The sequence below is a fragment of the Meles meles genome, chromosome 16 (assembly GCF_922984935.1).
Source record: "Meles meles chromosome 16, mMelMel3.1 paternal haplotype, whole genome shotgun sequence".
In the NCBI taxonomy this organism is placed as follows: Eukaryota; Metazoa; Chordata; class Mammalia; order Carnivora; family Mustelidae; genus Meles; species Meles meles.
This window is the reverse complement of record NC_060081.1, coordinates 53,388,435-53,409,724: the sequence shown is the minus strand read 5'-3', so window position 1 is coordinate 53,409,724 and position 21,290 is coordinate 53,388,435. Positions and strand designations below refer to the sequence as shown.

The following is a 21,290-nucleotide window of genomic DNA, read 5'->3' as shown; positions in this document are numbered from 1 at the left end:
GCAGGACAGTGGTATTGTATGCTACCAGTTTTCAAAGAAAGGGGCCTATAAACATGTAAATATATATTATGGTATATCTACATAGACCCACCAAAGGAATGGTAAACCAGAAACTAACAAGAATGGTTACTCTAAGGAGAAGGAGGGAGTTGGGTGGAAGAAATAGGTACAGAATCTAGACTTAGATTATACTTTGTGTTTTGTGGGTTAGACTTTAGAGTCATGTAATACTTACCATATTATAAAACAAGAATAAAATGAGAGGAAAAGAGCAATTCAGAAAAATCAAATGCAAAATGAAATAAGTAAGCCTAAATGTATGTCAGTTTGAGGCTGAAGCATAGAGTATTTCAAGAGACTGAAACATAGTAATTTGACTGTAAGTTTCTAATAGTGTATGCCCCTAAAGACAAAGAACTGCAAAGATATCAAAAGCTGGTTTTAGTAATCAGATTATTACAGTAATTGGTTATAATATTGGTATTGTTATTATATTATAATATGTGTTATATGTTTGTAAGCAAGTAGATAGTGACTTTGAATGGAGGCCATAGATTTTGGTGTGGAAAAGAGATACAATCAGAGAAACTGGGTAAAAATTCTGGGATCCTAAATCTGACTCGGAATTATCAGTATGAACTCATGATGTATTTTCTTTTCTATTTTATTTATTTATTTTTTTAAGTAACCTTCATCCTCAAAGTGGGGCTTGAACTTACAACCCTGAGATCAAGAGTCATGTGCTCTGCCAAGTGAACTAATCAGGCACCACTGTATTTTCTTTTAAAAAAATATTTCCTAGTTCTCTCTACTAAAAAAAATCTCAGAAACCCACCTGGACAGCATTAAGCATTTCTAATTCCAGACTCTGTTCTCTAAATAATAATTCCCACTAAAAGGAATGTAGGGTACTTTGGAAAAAGGGAGCCAGGAAGTCTATAAAATGAGCTTGAAAATATTTTTCTATCACAAAACTACTGGGGAAATTTCTGTTCATATCAGTAGTAGAATACCTTTTTCTAAGCTGACACTCCCAACTGAGAACAACTGGAAAAACTGGAAAATATTTTTTTAAAAACCTGTTTAAAGACTTTGGAAAGTAAGCACGGCAGATAGCAAGGACTTGAGGTATACATATTTTGGAGAAGGAAAGCTCAGAGGGGTGAGGCCAGATTTCAGTATAGCTTTTACCTTGGAGTGACTGGCTGATTTGAAATGTGCATGTAAGAGGTTGAACAAAGTGGTGGCAGAGAGTCTGAGATTCTAAGTAGAGATTTTGGTAGTTATGCAGAGTTGGGGGATAAAATTAGGGTTTAGGGCCTGCAGAGAAGGAAAGGCACTGGAAACCAGCCCAGGCTGTTAGTTGGGAACTCTGAAGGATAGGATGCACCTTAAGGATTAGCTTTCACAAAGGCTGAAGTCAGCTTTCAGATCACTTCAGTCCTTGATTGGATTAAGGAGACCTGCTCCTAGCTTTATTGCTTCCTAGAAGTAGATAAAAGTTTTCTCTGGAGAAAGACACTGTCAACCATTGATTCAAGTTACCTGTATAGTTTTTATATATTATCGAGAATATGTAATATGTATTTACATGTAACTATATTATATGTATGTTTATAACATAGTGTATTTAAAACTTAGTCTGGCATTAAAAAATAACGAGATATTTAATAAAGACAAAAGAATTGGCTGAAAATCAAGAGAGAAAACATAATCGAAGCAGACTCATAGGGAGATTTCCAGTACAGATGAGATAGTGTAGATGCGTTTTCTCTGCTAAGTCTAGCTATAAATCCTGAAACTGGTGCAGAAGACAGTCAAAGGACAACTCTGAAAGGTTGTAAGAAGAAGCTGGTTTGAGACCACAGGACTAGAAGAACAGTATAGCTATAGCATGTCTTGCATCCTCCCACCCAACAGAAGAAGGCCTCCCAGACCCAGTGCTTCCTGACCCTCTGACTTAGCAATGGCATGCAGTCCAGGTAGGCTCATTTCTTCCATGAATCAAATGGAATTCCCTCTGAAAACATCAGGCAAGCTTAATATCATCAGCAAGGGGGGATCAGTTAGGAATCCCACTGAATAGAAGTGTGGAGACAAAGCACTCTTTTTCCCACCTGTCTTGAGACTTTCCTTTAACACTGAGAGCTGTTGAGGCAAATGGGCAGAATTAAGGAGAGAGACTCAGCTGCAGCGAGGATTCTAGTCTGAGAAGCATCTTTGTGCTTGAGGACTTCAGGATCTCCTCCCCCACCCAAAGATACCAGGGTGAACACTACTGGCAAAAAGGACACAGCTGCAAGTAGCTTAGTGCAGGGAAGTCTCTTTGGTTATGTGGGCCCAAGTTTTTTCACCCCTAGCCAGAGATACACAGGGGCAGGTGGGTGGAACTGGCAAGAGGGACCCAGCTATGGGAAGCAGCTTGTTCTGGGAGGCCTCTTTTTTTCTGTGGCCTCAAGAGTTGCCTTTACTGCTCAGAGATGCTGGGAAGCAGGGGGTTGTTGAGCAGGGGGGAACCTACGGTCATTATACCCCTCCCCCATGAAGAGGCACCTGGCAGCCTGGCTTGGGGAAACTCCTTTCATCCCCTCTGGCAGCACTGGCAGGGATGCCTGGGAGCACAGTAGTACCAGATAAGCAGTGTGGGGCAGATAACACCACAGAGACTCTGAAAATTAATCTGCCATTGGAATAATAGCCCAGAAAACTGGGTCAAGATCCATATGCTAAAACTAAACAGGGTGACTACCTGCTAAAATAAAATCTTTTATGAGATCATATGTTAGTGACTTCTAACATAATAGACAACATATTCAAGATACATGGGAAAATGATTTGTCATACCAAGAACAAAGTAAATTGCAACTTGAATTAGAAAAGGCAATCAACAGATACCAACCCAAGATAAATGAGATATTAGAATTTTTTCACAAAAATCTTAAATCAGCTGTCATAAAAATGCTTTAAAATCAATTAAAAATTGTCTTGAAAGAAAAAAAAATTGTCTTGAAAGAAATAAAGTACAAAATCTCAGCAAAGACCTAAGTAAAATTAATTAGAACCAAATTACAAATGAAATTAGAAAGAACCAAATGGAAATTTTAGAGTTGGATAACACAATAACAACAATGCCCCCTCCCCAACTTGTTAGATGGGTTCAATTAGTAGAATGACAGTAATAGAGGATAAAATCAGTAAACTTGAGAACTGAACAATAGCGATCCCCCAATCTAAACAACAGAGAGGAAATAGACTTGACAAAATGATCTGTGGGGCAAAAGATCTAACACTTGTATAATTGGAGTCCCAGGAAGGAATGAGAGTGGGGCTGAGACAGTTTTTAAAAGAAGTAATGGCTGAAAATGTACCAAATTTGGCAAAAGAAACCTGCAAATCCAAGAAATTGTGAACCCCATACAAGAAAAGCTCAAATCCCCACCAAGATGCATCATAATTGGAATCTTGAAATCTAAATGTGTATACAGAATACAGTTGCTTTCCTATATACCAGGAATGAAGAAGTGGAATTTGGAATTAAAAACACAGTACCATTTATATTAGCGCCACCAAAAGTGAAATACTTAGGCATAGGTCTAGCAAAATGTGTAGAAGATCTATATGAGGAAAACTGTATATTCTAATGAACAAAATCAAAGAACTGAGTACATGGAGATATATTCCCTGCTCATGGGTGAGAAGGCTCAATATTGTTAAGATATCAGTTCTTCCCTTTTTCCCAACTTGATCTATACAATCAAAATCCCAGTAAGTGATTTTGTTGATATTGACAAACTGATTCTAGCATTTATATGGAGAGGGAAAAAAAAAAAACAAACCCAGAGTAGTCAGCACAATATTGAAGGAGAACAAAGTTGGAGGACCAACACTACCTGACTTCAAGACTTACTATAAAGCTACAGTAGTCAAGATAGTTGGTATTGGCAAAAGAATAGACAAATAGATCAAGTATATACTTACAAATAGAGAAGTATATACTTACCTAATTATGTTTAGTATATATAATGTGTATAAATATATACAGTATAGGTATATACTTAGGTTAAGTATATACGTATATACTTACGTAAATATATACAGTATAAAAGCCTAGAAACCTTAGGGCCAAGAAGAAGTCTTGAAAGCCAGAGTGAAATGATGGGGAACACCCATGCAGATGACAGATTACTCATCTGAAGCATGGGGGCCAGTGGAAACAGCACACTGTTTCTCAAGTGTTGAAATTATACAACTGTCATTTGTGAATTCTGTACTCAGCAAAACTGTCCCACAGGAATTAAAGGGAAATGAACATTATCAGATGGTAGAAAATGAAAAGAATTTGTTGCTAGCAGATCTTTCATTAAAGATTGGCTAAAGGAAGTTCTTTGAGCAGGAGAGAAATGATAAAAGAGTCAATCGTGTAGTATCAAGAAAAAAGAAGGAACAATGGAGAGTCCTTCTGAGTGTTAGCAATCATATTTGATGACTGAATAAAAAATATAAAACCAGGGATGCCTGGGTGGCTCAGTCTGTTAAGCATTTGACTCTTGATTTCAGCTCAGGTCATGATCCTGGGGTCGTATGATCGAGCCCCATGTTGGGCTCCTTGCTCAGTGGGGTGTCTGCTTGAGATTCTCTCTCTTCCTTCTCCCCCTCAAATAAAGTTTTTTAAAACCATCTAGTACTAAATATGATGATATTTTAAGTGGTGAAGATAGGGGCTCCTGCGCGAATCAGTCCGGTGAGCATCTAGTTCTTGGTTTTGGCTGGGTTTGTCATCTTGGGGTTGTGGGGTCGAGCCCCACATCAGGCTCTGGGCTGGGTAGGAAGTTTGCTTGAGATTTCCCCATGCGCCACCGTTCCCCCCTCCCCCCAGTTCATGCATGTACTCTCTCTCAAATAAATAAATAAAATCTTTTAAAAAATAAAATGGTGAAGATAAAGGACCTAAATGGAAGTGGTAGAACATTATTATCAGTAGATTTTTTTTTTAAAGATTTTATTTATTAATTTTGACAGAGAGAGATCACAAGTAGGCAGAGAGGCAGGTAGAGAGAGTGAGAGGGAAGCAGGCTCCCTTCAGTGCAGAGAGCCCGACGTGGGACTCGATCCCAGGACCCTGAGATCATGACCTGAGCTGAAGGCAGCGGCTTAAACCACTGAGCCACCCAGGCGCCCCTCAGTAGATTTTTCTAAGTCACATGTGTGTATTCTGGTGCCAATAGTAACTACGAAGAAAATACACAGAAAGGTAAAAACAATATAAATAAATCAAGATGGAATCTTAAAAAATGTTCAGATGACCCACAGAAAGACAAAAAGAGAGAAACAGAATGAGAACCAGAGAAAACAATATAAGGCAAATAATAGAGTGGCTGACTTAAGCCTTAACATATCTGTAATTACTATAAATGTAATAATTACCTAAAATGGAAATGCAAATTGGATGAAAAAATGTGATCCAACTACATGCTGCTTGTAGGAAAGTCACTTCAAATTCAACAACATATGTAGGTAGAAAGTAAAAGAATGAAAAAAATATACCATGCTAGAATTAATTGAAAAAAATAAAGGAATGGTTATGCTAATAACTGACAGATTATGCTTTAGAGCAAAGAAAATTATAGAGATAAAAAGGAACATTGCATAAAGATAAAATGACAGATTAAATGTTGCCAGGGGTTGAGAATGTAAAGTGGTTGTTGGGTGGGGGGAGGATGTGGGAGGGAGCTGTATGGTTACAAAGGGGCAGTATGAGGAATCCTTGTGCTGGATACATTTAGTATTTTGACTGGTGGTAGATGCATGAACCTACCTACACAGGTAACAGAATTGTGCAAAACTTAAACACACGAACTTGGTCAAAGTATGTAAGGAAACACTCTATTATTTCTTATAACTGCATGCTTTCTTATATTGTGAATCTGTTATCTCAACTAAAATTTAAATTGTTAAAAAGAAACAGGTTCAGGGAGGCATGAAGACGTGACAACTAACTGCAGTGTTGGGTTCTGGCTTGAACAGAAAAAGGACATTAGTGGAGAGAAGACTCAGCCATTAGAATGATTAGAAACAGACTTTGGAGAAGAATAAATGAAACAAGATGGGATTGGGAGGGAGACAAACCATAAATGACTCTTAATCTCACAAAACAGACTTTGAAATAAATAATGGCTTTAAGCGTTTAAACAGTTTTAGCAAAGAGAAAATATAAAAAAGAATTAACAGAAAGAAGATACAGTAACTGATTTTAGGAATCTTAGATGCAGATGAAGAGAATCAACGAATAAGGTATGTTTGGAAAACATTTCTATGCAGAAGCACAGAGAGACAGAGGGCTGAAAAATAGTCTGTCATTTGTGAACTTTCTTGTGCTCTCTCTTTTCCACACATGCACACAGTGGTTTTCCTTGAACCATTTGAGAGATATATCTCATGGCTCTTGAGCCTTTAAATAAAATATTTTAGTGTGTATTTTCTAAGGGTAGTGATCATTTTAAGAGACTTAAGTCTTAAGGTTGTATGGTTTTCGCCTTCAGTATGCTTAACATTGATATAGTACCTTTATCTATTACATTGTTTGTACTACATTTTGTCAGTTGACCTAGTAATGTCCTTTTATAGTATTTGCCTCCGCCCCTTCCATTACCAGATCCAGTCTAGGTTTGGGTACTGCATCTAATTGTTAGTCTCTGTAGCCTGCGTTAATGTAGAACATGGGTCAGCAAATCTTTTCTGTAAAGAACTAGATAGTAAATATTTTCTGCTTTGTCTCTGTACAGTTACTCACTTCTGCTCTTGTAACGTGAAGTAGCCATTGACAATAAGGAAGCAAAAGGGCTTGGTTGTGTTCCAAAAAAATTTATTTACATGAACAATCAGCAGGCAGGATTTAGCCTAAGGACTGTAATTTGCTGACTCCTGATGTAGAACATTTCTACTGCCTTTCTTCCTTTAAAAAAAAAAAAATGATATTCACACTCTTTCATGGGTATATTCCCCCCCCCCCCGTTTTAATCCAGTTCTTTATTTTGCTTTTGTTTCATATTTCCTTATGGTTAGATTCAAATTATACATCCTTGGTCAGAATACTGCATAGGTGAAGGATGGCCCTTCTCAGGATCTCATACCTGGAGGTGTATGATACCTTTATTTCCCTTATTTTTTATATTAATTTTATTCTCCTGTTTGAGGTGTTTCTGTCCCCTCTCCCCCGATTATCTAATTATTTTATTCCTTCCTTGCAACTTATAAGCAATATGGGGGAAACACCTTAAAACCATGCATATAAACTGCTCCTCATTAGGTTTTCCTCCTGCTTTTTTAACATCCATGGATGTTAAAAAATATCTTAACACTCCTCTCTGTAATTAATAGAACAAAAGATTTTTTTAAAAAAATATTTTATTTATTTGACAGAGAAATTACAACTAGGCAGAGAGGCAGGCAGAGAGAGAGGAAGAAGCAGGCTCCCTGCGGAGCAGAGAGCCTGATGCGGGGCTCAATCCCAGGACCCTGGGATCATGACCTGAGCGGAAGGGAGAGACTTAACCCACTGAGCCACCCAGGTGCCCCAGAACAAAAGATTTTAAAACACTTGTCCTAACTGACATACAGAGAATACTGCACCATATAGTTACTGTGCTTTTCAAAATAATCATAAATCAAAAAGGAAATCACCCTGGGAATTTGAAATTTTGTACTGAAAGATAATGAAAGTATTACATATGAGAACTATGGGTACAACTAATGCAATGCTGAGAATGAAAGGGTTTTAAATGTATACACTAAATAAGAAAAAAGGTTGGAAGTCAGTGATCTGTTTTCAACTCAAGAAAATACAAAAACTGGGGTGCCTGGGTGGCCCAGTGGGTTAAAGCCTCTGCCTTCGGCTCAGGTCGTGATTCCAGGGTCCTGGGATCGAGCCCTGCGTCGGGCTCTCTGCTCAGCAGGGAGCCTGCTTCCCTTCCTCTCTCTCTGCCTACTTGTGATCTCTCTCTGTGAAATAAATAAAATAAAATCTTAAAAAAAAAAAAAGAAAATACAGAAACTGCAAAAATATACTCAAAGTCATTAGAACAGAAAAAACAAAATTGAGGGGAGCCTGGATGGCCATAGAGATTACTTAAATATATATGTATGAAAGAAAAGACAAAATTGATAAGCTGCTGGAGAGATTGATAAAAAGAAAACAAATTACTGATCAGTAAAAAGGAGGACATCACTATAGATCCTACATGCATTGGAAAAATCATAGGATATTAGTAATAAGTTTATTCCAATAAATTTGAAAAATTTAGATGAAATGGCAAACTCTAGTAAGACCAACTTGCATAAAAGAGAACTCCAGGCCCAGATGGTTTTACCAGTGAATTCTCCCAAACTTTTACAAGAGAAATGTCACCAGTCTTAGACTCTCCTACAGATAGGAAAATAGGTGAAATTCCTTTCCTGTTCCAGATAATTTTGTTATCAAAACTTGACAAATAAAAAACAGGTCAGTTTAACTTATAAAGCTGTAAAACAAATTTAAAATATTTGCAAACTGTATCCAGCAAGATATAAAAAGAGTCATGATCAACTTGGGTTTATTTGAGAAATTCAGTGTCAATTTAATATTTGAAAATCAGTATCATTCACAGCATTAATAGAATAAGGGAGAAAAGGGAAATGACCATTAGATACACAGTTTTGTTTTTTTTTAAACTAGAATTCAACACTCACTAATGTTAAAAATCTTTAGTAAACTAGGAATAGAAAGGTACTTTCTTAATCTGGTATTAAGTAAGGGTTTTGCAAAGAACATAAGGTAAGTATCACACTGGTGAAATACTAAAAAGTTTTCCCCTGAAATTTTCCCCTGAAATTGAGAACGAGACCTCACCGGTTTTTACCAAATCACCAATTCTTTTCCATGTCATAACAGATCTTAACTAATTACAATAAGGCCAGAAAAATAATAAAGTCATAAATATTGGAAAGGAAAAAATGAAAGTGGTTTTTTTTTTTTTTTTTTGGACAGAGGATATGCTTGTATTATTCATAGATTTTGCCTAGGATAACCAGGAGAATGGTGTTACTATCACCGAGATGAAAATTCCATTATTAAAAATATATATAGGTGGTATTTAATGTTTTTCGACAGTATGAGATCAGTATGACTTCGTGCAGAGAAGCAGATTGAGATGGAGCCCTGGGGTATTCCTATAACTAGAGGCTGACTGGGACAAGAAGGTGGGCTGATCAGAGGGGGCTGAGAAGAAGCTGTGCATTGAGAATGGGGGCTTTTGGAAACCAAGTGAAGAAAGTATTTTATTTATTTATTTATTTATTTATTTTAGAGATTTTATTTATTTATTTGACAGAGATCAGAAGTAGGCAGAGAGGCAGGCAGAGAGAGATAGGAAAAGAGGCAGACTCCCTGCTTAGCAGAGAGCCCGATATGGGGCTTGATCCCAGGGCCCTGGGATCATGACCTGAGCCGAAGGCAGAGGCTTTAACCCACTGAGCCACCCAGGTGCCCCAAGAAAGTATTTTAAGAAAGTGGAAGGCATTGGGTGCTGGGGTGGCTCAGTCAGTTAAGCGTCTGCCTTCAGTTCCCATCATGGTCCCAGTCCTGGGATCAGTCTTTCTGTTCAGTGGGGAGCCTGCCTCTGCCTGCCATACCCGCCCCCCCCCCCCGCCCCCACTTGTGCTCCCTCTCTCTCCCTAGCAAAAATAAAGAAAATCTTTTTTTTTTTTAAATTAAAGAGGCATCAACTATTTCCAAGGCTCATATACCTTAACTAAAGGATTTCGGGGGGCTGGGGAAGTTAGGGTTAAAGCTAACTAGCGGGAATGGGGTAAGAAATAGTAGGTTGGAGAGTTGTCAGTGAGAGTAGATAATTCTCAAGACTTGCTGTAAAAGTACAGAAGTGACAATAGCACGAGTGGAACATAAGATGAAGGAAGTTTATTATTTTATCTTTTTTTAAGATTTTATTTATTTATTTGACAGACAGAGATCACAAGTAGGCAGAGAGAGGGGGGGAAGCAGGCTCCCTGATGAGCAGAGAGCCCACGCAGGGCTCGATCCCAAGATCCTCGGATCATGACCTTAGTCGAAGGCAGAGGCTTTAACCCATTGAGCCACTCAGGCGCCCCGGAAGTTTATTTTTTAAGAAGGAAATCCGATAGCTCATCTCAAGCTGATCCAGTAGAGAGAAGTGTGGGGTTGGGGTTGGAATCAGGTTTGTTCTGCTGGTGCCCTTGATTGAGTAGAGAATTCTGGACCCAGGTAGAGGATTTAACCCTAGATGAATTTAGATAGTTTATCCATTGTAACCAGGGGAAAGCACATGCATTTAGTAATGGGAAGAAAATGTAGTTCTCCTAATTTCTTCTTCTACCACTATTCACTTAGTGTCATTAAGATGCCAGGCATGCTTCTAGGCACCGGAAATAGAGAACAGAAGAGACAAAAATCTTTACTGTTATGAAGTTTACATTCCACTGGGGGAAAAGACACATGAAATGAGTAAAGCAATCCACTGATAAGCAGTTGAAATTGGAAAGAGGGAAGAGGATTTGGGAAGTTGATAGATAATAAGGCATAAAAGTGAGCTGGCCAGGAAAATGGAAGGATTGTTGTCCTACAGTGCTGAGAACCTATTTAAGATGTGTGTTTATAAATGTGAAGTGAGACCAGTCAGCACAACGTTGTGTCTCTCGTTTCAGCCAGCTACTTGGTTGCACATACAGAGTAAGCAGAGTTGGGTTCAACCAGGTTTAGAGTTTTGCTGTACGTGTAACTTCAACTTGCTAAGATGCCATTGACTGTAAAGCGCATCCTTATCTTGTGTACCACTAAGAAAGAAAAACCACTTCCTTTAAACTGTGACATGCCATTGACTTTATAGTATATCCTGATTTCTGAACTATTAGGGGAAGAGGCTCCATCACGGAATTGGCAAAATTAGTAGTTGGGATGGTTTTACTTGAAAGCAACAGAAAATCCAAACAGAAATGGATTTTAGCCATGAAGAGGAGCCAAGAGGGATATGAGGAGCATGGCAGCCTGATAGGAACATGGCAGCCTCAATGAGTCTTGCTTCCCTGGCTCTCCCAACTGCAAGCACTTTGCTTTTCTTGAACCAGCTTGCTGGGGGGACCTATAGGCAACTCTAGGATCTAGGATCTGTTGTGATCCTCCTAGACAGAGAACTGGTGTATAGCCGGGCCAGTGTAGCAAGGGACAGAGACTGTAAAGCTTCAGATCCTGGATGGTGTGATATATAGTAGATCTTCCTGACCTCCAGAAGGTCAACATGTTGCTGAGTTGATGGGGAGAATCTCACCGGAGCTTGAGACAAGGGGATTACTGGGAGACCTGGGAGCAGCAAAGATTTATTCCTTGATGACAGAAGTATAACCACTTAGGAAACAATTATGGCAGTTTCTTTAAATCTGATATATCATTTTTGATCCAGTGATTTCACTTTTACTTATTTATCCAAGAGGCGTGTCCATACATGTCCACACAAAGGCTTGTACACTAGTGTTCTTAGCAGCTTTATTCCTGTAACTACGTAATCCAAGTGTCCATCAGCAGGAGAATGAATAAACAAGCTGTGGTATATTCATGCAGTAGAATGCTACTCAGCAATGGGACGGAACCAACTACGATACACATCATACTGAGAAGCATCAGGCTGATCAAAAGAAGCAAGGCACAAGAGTGTCTCTGTACACTTTTTTTTTTTTTAAGATTTTATTTGTTTGACAGACAGAAATCACAAGCAGGCAGAGAGGCAGGCAGAGAGAGAGGAGGAAGCAGGCTCCCCACTGAGCAGAGAGCCGGATGCCTATCTCGATCTCAGGAAGCTGGGATTATACTTCCGTCCTGAGCCAAAGGCAGAGGTTTTTAACCCACTGAGCCACCAGAGGCGCCCCTCTGTATGCTTTTATTAAATCATGTTGTATAAAACTGGTCTGTAGTGATGGAAATAAGATCAGTGTTGGGAGAGATTAACTGCAAAGTGGTGTGAAGGAACTTTTGGGGGTAACAGACCTGTCTTATGTGCTGTTTGGGAGGGTTCCACATGTATATACACTTGTCACAACTTAAGAAATTGTACATTTAAGATGCCATTTGTATATGAATTGCTTCTCTCTAAGATTGATTTAAAATTTTGGTTGGAAGGAATCAAATCGGTATAGCAGTCACCCTATATGTGAAAAATTATATTATGCCGATAAAACTGTCAGGCTAGTTTAAGAAACAAAACCTAATCATGTCCTGTTTAGGAAAAAGAAACTTTGAAAATTTGATAAGGAAATATGAAAAATAAAGAATTGGATAAAGATCTATGGCCCAGGAAGACAACAAAAAATCAGTAATTATAATAATAGACAAGATGAAACTTGAACATCAAATTATATAAATGGTTACTATCATGATAAGAGGGATAGTTTATGACAATCTAAAAGTTATAAGCTTATTTGGCTGAATAGCTAAATACATAAGGCAAAAATAACATGGTAAATGTGTCATGGTGTGGGATTTCAATACACCTTTCTCAGAAATAGATCTAGTAGGTAACAGAGGAGAATATGAGGGAGTTGAATAGTGCATTCAATAAACTGAATTACACATGAATCAGTACTGGTTTACATTCCTATGATAGACTGTCTTTTTTTTTTAATGTCCGAGGACTTTGATCAAAGTTTATCGATGTCCAACATACTTGACCACAAAGAAAATCTAAACAGGTGAGAAAAGTTGAGGTTTGTGGGTTTTTTTTTTTAATAGGCCACTTTGCTTGGTAATAATACCAATGTACTTTAATAATAATTAAAAAGAAATAATAAGGTGGCTCCTTTGAAACCTGCCTCCTATGGAGGGTTCCCCTGTTTTTCCTGTATGTTGGTAGTGCAGAATCACTTCCAGTGTATTCTTGAATTGGAAACTTGGTAGAAGCAAGGAGTTACTAATTCTCTGTATCTCTGGTTTCCTGTTGTTGAAGAGTCTTTCTGTTTCAATCAGATACCTTTGTGTGACTGCTAGTGAAGTGAGCACAGGCAGTACCAATGTGTGTACCTGCATCACCAGTGATAATATAAAACTTGACCTGAAAGTGTAGTTAATACTCCTGACCTTCCCCTTTCAATAAATACTCTACTGGCCATTCACTGGAACACAGAGAATTTCACGTTAACAATTTAAAAGAAACGAGAATATCTAATATGGGGGGCGGGGAGGGGACGTGGAGAAGAGCATGCTCTCACGTCCCGCTGGTGCAAATGTAAATTGTTACAGCCATTTTGGAAGTAATTTGGCAGCTTGGTTAACAATTAAAATTCATCTTCCTTTGGCCCAGTAATCCTCCTCCTAAGATTCTAGTCTTAGAAATTAAAGCACAAGTAAGGCCATATGTGTAGAGATATTTATTGCAGCAATGTGCGTAATGCCAGCTGACTGAAGACAAAATGAAAGGCAGAAAAAAAATGCTATCCCAATAGGTTCGAAGATAATGCTCCATGGAAAAAATGAATGGAGACTCATACCTGTTTCGTTGAAGAGATTCTCCCAGAGTTTTGTTGCGTGAGAAAAAGGAAGATGCAGAAAAGTTTGCATAATTGTGTAGCCAAACAGTAAGCTGTGCATATGTCGTGGGCTCATGAATATGAAGAAAAGTAGTTAAGAATGCTTATGAGGTGGTTAAATGTTTATCTTAGTGTAGGGTGGGTGGGAGTACTTGGGGAGAGAAGCTACAAAAGGAGAATTGTCCTTCAGTTGACAAAAGGCTATCTGTGATCATAACTATTCGTTATTTGTAAAATTATATAAATGCTAGATTTAAAGATACTCAGTGAATATTTAAAATTAAAAAGACCTATTTCTTTTCTAAAACTGATGCTGATTTGCCAAGGCCTGAGTATGTCTATGTATATGAAATGCATAGAAACTCTTGGGAGCAAAACAAGCATAGCAAAAAACCAGAAAACTTTCTGAGCTAGAAGGGCCTAAATTGTGTCCACACACACATACACAATGAACCAGTAACCAGTGGGAACTGTATTAGCCCGTAAACCTGGAGAGGCCTCTGTGGTTGGTTGGTTGGTACTGCTCTTCATGGACCTTTGCATTCCTTTAGTTTGTCATTCTTGGTGTTGGCTTTGTGTTCAACCTCGTAGCATGATGGCTGTGTTGCTGAGATGGAGTTTGGGGCACAAATTGGTTATAACATCTGTGAGAGGAAGGGGCAGGAAGCAGAATTGGGTAAAGGAAGAAGTTGAACTTCAGCGCAGGCCTGAAAAAGGGGATCTTAGAGCAAAGGATTGTGTGTCAGAGTTGTTTAGTGTTGGATTGAAATGCTCCAGCCTTTCTACCCTCTATGGTGTGGGCTGCCCTGGGCAGGGCATGACTTCAGGCAAGGCAGCTCCTGAAGAAACTGACACTGGGAGGCTGCCTGTTGACCAGACAGTAAATACTTCTTCAAAAGGGAGATTAATGTGATATATCTCCCTGTCTACCACACTGTCTTTCTTAAGAATGAAAAACAGTTCCTGGAAACTCTCCATCAAGACTTGCCCTCACATCCAAGTATTAGCTTACATGCTGTGACAGAGACTAGTAGTGACGATTTTTGCCTCTCACCCCTTTGCTAGTAAAGGGAATCCTGATTTTTCATTGAGTACACGGTCGTCTGGAATAATGGCTACATTTCTCAGCCTCCCTCTCCATTTAGATATGTCAGTAACTTTTGACTGAGGGAATGTAAGTTGAATTGTCCTATTTGACTTAAAGGGAGGGGATGTGCATCTTGTTTTCTTTTCCTTCCTGCTGGGTAGAATGTGGGAATAAAAGCTGGAGTTTGAGCAGCTGTCTTGGATTATTAGGTGGAAGCCTCATGTTGAGGATGACGGGAACAAGGTAGAAGAGCATTAGATCCCTGTTGGTTATAGAAATCCCTTATGTGCTCTGTATTTCTTTGGACTTTATATCTTGGTTAAGCCATTAGAGTTTACATTTTTCTGTCAGTTGTGCTAGAACCTAATCTTAACTGATACACATTTCTAGTCAGTTATTGGCAGGGAACACAGAACACCATGACTGGCTCAGACTAACATTTTGGGGGTAGAATGGATATTGGGAGTAAGTCATGGAGATAGCAATATCCTGGTAAGTACGGCAGAGGGAGAGAAGGGGAAAGAAGCCAAGGGATTTGCAGGTGATGGTAATTGTGATGGATCATGGAATCTTAACTAGGTAAGGGGAAAGTCAAGTATGTGGGTGGTGGGTGATGAACATGAAGAAATCAGTGGGTTGGAGGTCCCCATAGGGCTGATGACTTCCTGGAAAAGGGGAGCTAGGCTAAATGAACTTGAGACAAAAGATATGGTGGTCATAGCATAGGATGCCTAAAATGAAGATTTTGGTGCTTTTGCTCTCACAGATAATGGCAGGGCCCAGAGGAGTGGATGGCTCATGTGGGGTGGAGGAAAAGACCGTTAATGGTAAAGTTAAGAAATGGAGAGCTTGAGTTCTGATTGGAACATCTTGAATGTTGATGAAGTTGAATGGAAGGCAGCGAGCTAGATGCTAGTATCAGTGGATGAGAAGGAGTAACTGGGAAGCCAGTAATTAACTCAGAAAGTAGAGGAGGCAGATCCAGAGGAGAGCATCTATTTCAGAAAGGCTGACACTGGTAATGGAAGAGGGAGGAAAAATGATCTAGAAACAGCAGTGAGGCAGGAAATAGCATCTTTCTTAAATATTAAAAAGTTATATATAGCAAAAGATAACAGACACAAAATATAAAGAAAAAAGGAAACTGAGAAAATATATTTATAGTGTATTTAACATGCAGATGGGAGCTCCTTAATATAAAAAGAGCTCCTAAACATTAATTTGAAAAAGACAACTTGGTGGCAGAGTGGGTGCAAAGTACGGAATTTTAATTCACAAAGGAGGAAATGCAAATGACCAAAACATATGAGAAGATATTCAAGCTTCAGGATTAGTAGCAGTCCAAACATTAATGAGATATGAGGATATGCCTATCATATTGGCAAGACCTAAAAATATTGACAAACTTCAGACTTGGCAGGAGTGAGGGAAGACAGGTTCTGGAGGACACTGCTCATGGGGTGTGGTAGATTGCCTTCAGAAGATGAGTGTGATGGGTCCATTGTGTTTGTAGCTTGATGTGTTGCCCATCTCAGTTGTGTTCCCCACAGTGTTACTGTATTAGATACACTTAAATTGTACCTGTAACTGTGTGATCTTAACTTTTTAAAAACCAACTCATATTTATAAGTAGGTTCTTGTAGCCATTTTCATGGTACAGAGTATGGATTTCTTGTCTCAGCTAGAAAGATTTAGGTATGTTTTTGCTTATTCCTGTTAGTTTTAATGTATTTATACCCCCTTTTCTTAAGTTTATGGCAAGTATTCTTTTCACCCAGATTAGTATACTCTGACTATAACTATCCAGTGGTTTTCTTCTGGTTATGCATTAATGCACCACTATGCTTAACTTTTTAGAAAGATATTGATGTGTGAAATTTTGATGGACCCAAGTGTTGTTTTTTTTTTTAATTTGCATTACAGACTAACTGGATCCTCTGGGTTTGTGACAGATGGACCTGGAAATTATAAATATAAAACGAAGTGCACATGGCTCATTGAAGGACAGTAAGTAGTAATGCCTGTTTCAATTTTTTTTTCTAAGCTCAGTGTGGCATTACTTTTTTTTATAAGTAAAATTAACAATCTGTAAAATAAAATATTGCTTTTTTATAAGTAAAATTAACAATCTGTAAAATAAAGTACTTAAAATGTATTTTATTTGATAACTTTTCATCTGACAAGTGAATTTATTTTTCTTAATCTTCATTGTTAATCTGAAAAAAAGTTTTGTGTTGATTTAAAGCTATGAATGAATTGTACAAACCAGAAATTTGTATATTCAGTGATAATCGTTAAAACTTGAATATTTGAAATGGTTTGCTTAAAGCAGTAGACAATTACAGTATTATATCATTTTGTAAGTACCTATTTTTATTGGTAGAAAAATAACTGTTACTGTTCAAATGGCTTCTTCTCTGGGCCTCCTATACCCTCCAGCTTTTGCCTTTTCCTTCTTCTCTCATGGCTTTTTTTTTTTTTTTTTAAAGTAGGATCCATGCTGGACATGGAGCCCAGTGTGGGGCTTGAGCTCATGACTCTGAGATCAAGACCTGAGCCAGAATCAAGAATCAGTTACTTATTTGACTGAGCCACCCAGGCACCTCTCTTTATGGCAGATCTTTAGAGCAACGTTTCTCAAACTTGGTGGTCTTAGGACCCCTTTATGTTCTTAAATTTTGAGATTTCCAAATAACTTTTGTTTGTATGGATTATATCTATGTTTATTATTATTATAAATTAATATTAAATTCTTCATTAACTCATTTAAAAACCTACTACACGTCAGCCTATGTGACTTTTCTATAAAATAAACCCTATATTTTTTAAAAAATCACTGAAAAGAATGGTATTGTTTTACATTTTTATAAAATTTCTTCTGTAGCTCGATAGAAGATAGCTAGATTATTATATTTTCTTCTGCATTCACTTTGTTACAGTATGTTATTGTGGATGAAGTATGTGAAGAAAATTAGTCTTGAATATGTAGTAGGAAAAGGAAGGAGATTTTAATAACGCTTTTAAATAATTTTGGATGGTCTCTTTTGATACACCATCAAACATCAAAGCTTGACAAGTGGTAATTTCTTTAAAGTGAATTGCAGTGTGGAATCTGAAACAATGTTCAATGTTCATGAACTTTGGGAACTTAAGTTAAAATCTGTTGGTTTTCTTATACTTTGGAATGGCTCTTTAACCCTTGGATGGTTCTATAAAGGGACATGTGGGTTATTTAGAAGCTCATGGTTCTCTGAATTACGCAGATCTTCCAAATTTTGATATATTTCATGACATAACATGAAAAAAAAATCACTTGGTTAACATCACCATTAATCTCATTGGAAAGTTTGAAGTACTGGGAAGTTGCATCTGGGTGACAGATGCAAATTTTCCTTAACTCTAATTATTGCTTGAAAGCTTACATTTTATCTTTGGCACCAAATACTGTCAGTTGTTTTCTTTGAAGTGACAGACTTGCTTTGTTCATTTTTTTAAAAAAAGTATCTACAGATATACAAGTCTGAGTAACCATAGTTTGTTAGTTCTTTTTTTTTTTTTTTTAAGATTTTATTTATTTATTTGACAGAGATCACAAGTAGGCAGAGACGCAGGCAGAAAGAGAGGTAGAAGCAGGCTCCCTGCTGAGCAGAGAGCCCATATGGGGCTCGATTCCAGGACCCTGGGATCATGACCTGAGCTGAGGGCAGAGGCTTTAAACCACTGAGCCACCCAGGTGCCCTGTTAATTGTTCTTTTAAGTAAAAATGATAGATGGCATTATGGGAAAAAGAGCAACTGGTTCAGCTCACCACCCAAACGATTGCAAGAGTGATTTTCCTTGAGACCACTGTCCTGTGCTGGGCTACAGAAATGCTTTGTCTGTACTTCTTGTCCTGTCCTGTTAAATATTCAAAAGATGTGTACTCGTGGTTCAAGATAATGACATTAATCATTTTTACCACTTAATAAAGATACCCTTACACAAAACCCATTTTTCCTTTTTCTGTGAGCGTGTAGTAGTGAAGAATAACAGGAATTACTGGTCCAGTTTGGTGCTTTTGCCTCTCTCTGTCCCAAGGTGCGGGCAGTATCTTTCTCCCCGCATTGTTCCGCATCTAGTAAATGCCAACGTGCTGATAAAGGCACGTGATATTTTAGGATTATCATGAACATAGATTTGACCTCCTAGACCGCCTCAAAGAGTCCCAGGGCCCCTCCCAGCATCGAGAGGCCCACAGCTCCAGAACTGCTGCTTTAAGGAGTTGTTTGCCCCTATGCTTTCTGTCAGTTCATTCCTACCTGACGTCCTTCTGTAGCAGTCCTCTGAAGGTGCTCGTGGTTGGTCCTCCTCAGCCTAAGCAAAAACCTTTAACTCCTCTTTCCCCTTATCCCCATATTCAGCCTGTCAGTAAGTTCTGCCCGTTTTCCCTCTAGAATGCCTTCCCAGTTCATCTGCCTTCTCCTTTTCATCTTCCTCTCTACCATTGCAAGACACCAACCATCCTGTCTTTCCTGGGCCACTGTGATAGCCTTGAAATTGGCCTCCCGGCTTTTGCTGTTGCACCTTGCCCATCTCTCACTTCTCATCTCGTGTGGTGTCCTCTGTTTTCTGTGTTGCAGACACTCTGATTTTTTCATGTTGCTTGGACACATCAACCTCTTTCTCACTTGGACTTTAAGACTATGCTGTTCCCTCTGTCCGAAACATGGTTCCCTGTCCGCTTCACATGGCTTATCTCTTGTTCTCAAATCTTCTAGAGGTTTCTGGGGGTAATTCCCTACCACCTGTTGTACACGTCACATTCCTTTCATATCTTCACAGGAGCCATCATCAGCTGAGTTAACTGAGTTAACTTGTTTATGAACTTACTTAGTTGTTTGCTTAGAGATGTTAGCTAGCCGAGTGTGGAGTGGAGGGAAGGCCTAGGCTGGAGACATATAATTAGGCATCGCCAGGATATAAACAGTGCTGATATTACCAAGAGGTTTTTGAGTGGAGTGTTTGGGTGGAAGCCAGGTTTGAGAGCAAAGAGGGTGAGTGGGATGTGAGGAAACAGAGAAAGCAAAGTCTTGTGTGGAGGTTCACTGTCTTCAGCAGAGAGTGGTAATAGCTGGAAGGAGAGTTGAGATTTGACATTTTTATCTTTTGTTATTTTTTGTAAAATACGTGATACTTAAAGAGATTAAAATGAGGATGTGGAAAGTTCCAGAAGAGAGGGAGATGTGGAATGTTTGAAAGATGGACAGAGGAGTGGGCGGGTGTATCTGCTTTGGAAAATGGGGAATTGGGAGATTTTTGTCTGGGTGCTGAGCTTAAGCAGGGAGGTGGGACCAAATGGTTTGAAATTGTAATTGGGAGTGAGCAGCAGTTGTGGAGAAGGAGAGAGAGAATGAGTAGTAACACTGCTGGCAGAATTGAAATACCAGTTGGAAGTTGGTAAGCTGTGACCAGTCCTGAAACCAGCCTACCTGGTGGTCTTGAGGACCTCTAGAGGACCAGTGATAGGCTTAGTTTTCTTTGCATTTGATCTCAGTCAAAGCGGATAACTGGTGTCCTCTAGACCAGGCCTTGGCCCCGTAGTTCTATGGAAAGGCAGAAGGGTAGGCAAGTATAGAGAACTGGCAGTTGTGTTTGTGAAATGACGTGGTGTGGAATCTGAAGTTGAGTAAGGAAGGAAGTGCAGAAACGGAAAGGCTAATGGGTTGGTTCACAGGCTGTTTAAAAACAGCCACTGTACAGACTGTAAGGCCCAGGGAGGCATAGGTCAGGGTGATTTTGTTTACCATCGTGTCCTTCGTGGTCTCTCGCACACAGTAAGTAGGAAATAAATCTTCGACATATGAAGGAATGTCATTTATGTACTATTCATTTCTTCTCTCCCTGTAAGTTCTTTCAAAATCGATCTTTCTGGGTGCCTGGGTGGCTCAGATGGTTGGGCATCTGCCTTCGGCTCAGGTCATGATCCTGGGGTCCTGGGATCGAGTCCCGTATCGGGCTCCCTGTTCGGCGGGGAGCCTGCTTCTCCTTCTTCCTCTACTGCTCCCCCTGCTTGTGCTCTCTCTCTCTCTCTCTCTCTCAAATAAATAAATAAAACCTTGAAAAAAAAATCGATCTTTCTCTAGTTTCTTCTCAAATGTTTTATAGTTATGATGATTGTTATAAACTGCCTCTTTTGTTCTTTTCAGGCCAAATAGAATAATGAGACTCCGTTTCAATCATTTTGCTACAGAGTGTAGTTGGGACCATTTATATGTTTATGATGGAGACTCAATTTATGCACCACTAGTTGCTGCCTTTAGGTAAGTTTCGTCACATAAGTACTAGTTAATCATTATTTGATTTCTGAATTCAAACTTACCTCCTAGATCGCAAACTCTTATTGTCACTTACCACCTTTATTTCATGGAGAGGGTGCTAGCTCTGGAGTCCTCTTCACTTGTGCTCTAGGCCTGACTTGGTTTCCTGTAGCCACTGGGTAGGTTTCTGGGCTGAGTATTGGACCTCTCGTTTCAGTTTCCTCATCTATAGAATTGTGGCAGTCGTATCAAGTTTACTCACTTCTTATGGTGGTGCAGTTTACATTTAAAAAATGTTTTGTGAGTAATATATTGGATATTAT

The 21,290-nt window shown here is 38.8% G+C and overlaps 1 protein-coding gene across 3 annotated transcripts in view; it reads left to right on the top strand.

Moving 5' to 3' along the window:
- The window catches only part of ATRN (attractin), a 150,209-nt gene that overhangs the window by 18,055 nt on the left and 110,864 nt on the right, over positions 1-21,290 (top strand). For all 3 annotated transcript variants that reach the window (XM_045980339.1, XM_045980341.1, XM_045980340.1), the window contains exons 2-3: positions 16,595-16,678; positions 20,857-20,970. In XM_045980339.1, coding sequence (XP_045836295.1) covers positions 16,595-16,678; positions 20,857-20,970 — 198 coding nt within the window. The remainder of the gene's footprint in view (positions 1-16,594; positions 16,679-20,856; positions 20,971-21,290) is intronic.